General features: G+C 52.7%; 1 protein-coding gene across 1 annotated transcript in view; it reads left to right on the forward strand.

The window, feature by feature from the left end:
• RPL3L (ribosomal protein L3 like) overlaps positions 1-4,976 on the forward strand; it is a 14,721-nt gene that overhangs the window by 4,304 nt on the left and 5,441 nt on the right. The window contains exons 3-6 of the mRNA XM_015414941.1: positions 694-862; positions 2,513-2,648; positions 3,610-3,796; positions 4,019-4,179. Coding sequence (XP_015270427.1) covers positions 694-862; positions 2,513-2,648; positions 3,610-3,796; positions 4,019-4,179 — 653 coding nt within the window. The remainder of the gene's footprint in view (positions 1-693; positions 863-2,512; positions 2,649-3,609; positions 3,797-4,018; positions 4,180-4,976) is intronic.

Raw genomic sequence — 4,976 nt, forward strand, 5'->3', positions numbered from 1 at the left:
AATGTCAGGGACAGTGCCTCCCATAGTCACTGACTTAGCCCCACGGCGGAGGAGCCTCTCTGACCGTCTAGTCCAGTGGTGGAGAACCTATGGCACGGGGGCCAGAGGTGGCACTCAGAGCCCTCTCTGTGGTGGGCACGCGTGCCATCGCCCCAGCCAGGCCCAGACCATCATGAAAGTGTCGAATTCTCTGCCAAATAATTTTAAGTCAATGAAAGCCTTTGGGATTGCTTTCCTTACTTTGTTTGGATCATCTGAAGTTAATGCACGAGTTGTTTTTTCTAAAGTAAAACCTCAGTATTCAGGTTAAATGGCCGTGTTGGCAGTTTGCGATAAATAAAGTGGGGTTTGGGTCGCAGTTTGGGCACTCGGTCTCTAAAAGGTTCGCCATCACTGGTCTAGTCCAACCCCCTGCCCAGTGCAGGACCAGCCTAAAGCACCTCTGACAAATATTCGTTCAGCCTCTTCTTGAAAGCTGTCAATGAAGGAGAGCTAATAACCACCTCCCCCGGCAGCTGATTCCACCTCTGAACCACTCCGACCGTGGAAAAGTTTTTTCTTAACATCCAGCTGATACTTTTCTGCACGTAATTTAAACCCGTTGCTTCAGGTCCGGTCTTTTCACCACCGAATGACCCTTGCGCCGTGAACTCGGTGCTAATTCGGTGCCTTTTCTCGTTTCTCGATTTTCAGAGGTTTCCAAGAGGGAGGAGGTGGAAGCGGTTACCATCATAGAGACCCCACCTCTGGTGGTGGTTGGACTGGTGGGCTACATCGAGACGCCCCGGGGGCTGCGGAATTTCAAGGCCGTCTTCGCCGAGCACATTAGCGACGAATGCAGGAGGCGTTTCTACAAGAACTGGTGAGCGCTGTCTGAGGGCGCTGGGGGGGACGAGATGCTCCCGTAGCAGTCGCTTTAGGGATGTAATGAACCCGTGGAATTCCCTGCCGCAGGGAGTGGTGGCAGCTGCAAGCAGAGACAGCTTCAAGAGGGGATTGGAGAGACATCTGGAGCAGAGGTCCATCAGTGGCTCTTAGCCACCAGGGTGTTGCAAGCTGCCAAATTTCTTTTTTATTTTGGTTTCCCCATGTATGCGCTTGATTGCTTTCGCTTTCATATGTAGACCTGTTGATGCGCTTAATTGCTTAGCTGCTGGAACGTGTATATCTCTCAAGGCCACAGGTGGTTGCTGCTGGATAGTTGCTTGGGTGATCTCACGAAAAACCGTGGGAAGGAAATATGTTATGCTGCCTAGAAGCGTTTGCTCCCAGGCCCGATGGCGCGCAGGGGGGAAGTCCCGCAATTGGTCTTCAGCTGTTTGAATGTACGATAACCTGTCATGCTCGTTGCTTTCCCCCCATTCCTAACAGTGATCCTGTACATGCACCTGTAGCTTCAAATAAAGTAAAACCTTTTCTGCAAGAGTGTACTTCATTGATGCTGTGGGGAAGCCCGACACAGGGATAGAGGAAACACTGCTCCAGAGGAAACCTGACTGGGCTTGCCTATAGAGGGCAAGACAGCTTCTGATCAGTAGATCAGTAGAAGCTCTGTCTTGTTTATATTTATTTATTTATTTATTCAATCTATACCCCCGTCCTCCCTGCCAAGGCAGGCTCAGGGCAGCTTGCATAAAAGCGCATATATCAATACGAATTAAGTTCATTCCCAAAACACCATAACAATTAAACTCTCAGTCGTCCTAAAGTGCCGGAACAGTACTCAAGCAAAGTGCAAGAGCAGAGGTTTCGAGATTAAACAGCATTACGTAGGCGACAATCAGAGGTCGATTCGGGGGGGATTGCGGGGGATCGCAGTTCCCCCGGGTGAGGTGCAGGGGGGCGAGGCACACGACGAAGCCCCGCCCCCTTCTTCCGGCCGCCCCCTGCTTCCAGCCTCATTCTGTTGCAGAAGGAGGAAGAAGCAGGAGGGTATGTTGGCGTCCTCCCCCTCTGCCTGGCCGAGGCCACTCCACGTGGCCTCCGCAAGGACTCCCAGCCCCATCCAGGAGCTTCCCCGAGGTAGCTGTGTTAGTCTGTTGCTACACTTCCGGTGATGTCAGGGGGTGTGGCATATGCTAATGAGTTATGCTAATGAGTTCCCCTAGCTCTTTTTCTACGAAACGACCCCTGGCGACAGTCATGATGGTATTCTTACGCCAGCTGTGCTGTGGGCACAGGCTGTAAGTTGTAGACCAGGGCACAGGGTCACTTCTCAGGTGTTTGGTGCAGCTCGTAATCGAAGGCCTGGTGGAAGAGCTCCGTCTTGCAGGCCCTGCGGAACTGATCTCTTCCGGGAGCTCCCACCAGTATGGAGCCAGCACTGAGGGGGGCCTTCCTTTTTTCTTCTTCTTGGTGCTTGGGGGGCAACCGTGGGAGGGGTTGGTTTTCGGGGGCCACGAGCACGAATTCAATCGCTCATGCAGCAGCTTGTGGGCAACGTCCGTGTCAGGCTCGTGTGCCACCGGATCCGGCCTCGTGGTTCTCAGCGGATGCGCTTCCTCCTCCCCAGGCACAAGAGCAAGAAGAAGGCCTTCACCAAGTACTCCAAGAAGTGGCAGGATGATGCGGGGAAGAAACAGCTGGAGAAGGACTTTGCAACCATGAAGAAGTACTGCAAGGTCATCCGCGTCATCGTGCACACACAGGTAGGAGGCTTCTCCACGTCGGCACTGGAGTCCCTGAGCACGTACAGAGCACCAGCGCTTGCTGCAGCCAGGTTCCTTTCTCCAGGGTCAAGGAGGTGGAGGTTTTGGCACCTTCAAGAGGCAGTTTGGTGTAGTGGTGAGGAGGGTGGACTCTAATCTGGGAGAACCGGGTTTGATTCCCACTTCTCCTCCACGTGCAGCTGCTGGTGTGGCCTTGGGTCAGTCACAAGTTCTCTCAGGAGCAGTCCTCTCAGAGCTCTCTCAGCGTCACCCAACTCACAGGGTGTCTGTGGTGGGGAGGGGAAGAGAAAGGGGATTGTGAGCTGCTCTGTGACTCCTTCGGGTAGTGAAGGGCGGTGTATAGATCCATTCTCCTCCACCTCCTCTTCCTCTTCTCCTTCTCCTTCTCCTCTCCCCACCCACTCTTCCCAAGCTACCTTCTTAGCACAGGGCATTTGCAATTTTTTACATCTCCATTGACTACGTTGATTGAAAAAATTCCGAGCCTTTCTGAAAAAGCTAGACTCGAGTTTCTTCTATCTGATAGAAATTCCAAGATCACCTACCAAGTAGCCAGTTTCTTTATGGCAATACTCAGATTATGTAAATGTTATGGTAGTTAGGTAGTTACGGCAGTTAGACACTCGGTTAAATGTTAATCTGCTTTTAATGCTTTATTGATGTATTTTAAAATTTTGGAATATTGTCAAGGTGTACGGGGCTCTTATTGGGCAGGAACTCCTTTGTCTATTAGGCAACACACCCCTAATGTAGCCAATCCTCCAAGAGCTTACAGAGCTCTTCTTACAGGGGCTACTGTAAGCTCTTGAAGGACTGGCTACATCAGGGGTGTGTCGCCTAATAGGCAAAGGAGTTCCTGCTTACAAAAAGAGCCCTGACTGAACTGAACTGATCTCCATCTCCATCAAGTCACCTAATTCTGACCTCCCCCTGGCTGCAGATGAGGCTCCTGCCACTGCATCAGAAGAAGGCCCACGTCATGGAGATCCAGCTGAACGGAGGGACAGTGGCCGACAAAGTCGACTGGGCCCACGAGAAGCTGGAGAAGCAGGTCTCCGTGCACTCCGTCTTCGGCCAGAACGAGATGATCGACGTTATCGGAGTCACCAAAGGGCACGGGATGAAAGGTAAGCATCCGTGCCGTGCCAAAGTGAGGTGAGGCTGAGTTGGCTCCAAGCCGCTCTTTCAGTCGCTCGCGGGTTTTATATGAGCCCTGCACGGGCCGCTTCCGGCCCATGGGCCATGTGTTTGACACCCTGGCTTAGACTGAGAGTCACTTGTATCTGAGGCACGGGATGGGTTCTCTGCCGAGCTCCTTCCCCACAGTCACCGGACCCTTCTTCGCGCAGGGGTGACGAGCCGTTGGCGCACCAAGAAGCTCCCCCGGAAGACCCACAAAGGGCTGCGCAAAGTGGCCTGCATCGGAGCGTGGCATCCCGCCCGGGTGGGCTACTCCATCGCCCGGGCCGGCCAGAAGGGCTATCATCACCGCACCGAACTCAACAAGAAGGTATGGAGCCCACACGATGGGGACGCCTTCCCCTTCTGTCCTGGTGGACCAGGGCAGTAACCCTGCACCCCACTGTCCCTAGGAAAGAAGGATACACACACACAAATACTGTTTTAGATCCAGCAGGCCCATAGCCAGGATTTTGTGGCTCGTGGGGCAATTTTTTTTCTGGTGGGGCTGAAGTTCCCAGTGCAGGGGGGAAAAGCCATTCAACCAATAGAAAGCTGTTACCAGGATAGATCTCTCAATTGCAGGCTGTCTACCACTTTAGACGACAGTTCTCAGCTGCTGCAAGTTAATCACTTCTGCCAACCGAAGCAACAATTCTGAGAACAAGCCGGCAGGTGGGGGTGACGACTTCTACAGTCAAGGAGGTTAACACTTAGGCAGAAAAACGCTCTCAAAGGAGACCAGTTTCTCGACACAGAGTGAGAAGGTATCCTAGAGGTCACCCACTCCAACCCCCTTGCTCAGTGCGGGAATTAGCCAACGACAGCACCCCACTCTGCTTAAAGGCGCGCAGACCTTTTAAAAATGTTTTAAAACGATGTAAAAAAGGATTTAGAGGAGAAATCCTTGTGGGGCTATGTCTTTAAGAAAGGGGACGGAGCCCCCCCAAAACCCCACCGTAGCTACTGGCCTGAGATCCATTGCCCCAAACTGGTCTAAGTGGAATGGGGAGGAGCAGACAAGAGTCCGGGAGCAACTTAAAGACGAACAAAATTTGTGGCAGGGGAGACACTTCCATGAGTCACGGCTCACTTCATGACTCGACAGAGCTCCTCCCCTGCCCATAA

Source organism: Gekko japonicus, unplaced genomic scaffold (genome assembly GCF_001447785.1).
Source record: "Gekko japonicus isolate JY-2015 unplaced genomic scaffold, Gekko_japonicus_V1.1 scaffold3333, whole genome shotgun sequence".
NCBI classification, from domain to species: domain Eukaryota; kingdom Metazoa; phylum Chordata; class Lepidosauria; order Squamata; family Gekkonidae; genus Gekko; species Gekko japonicus.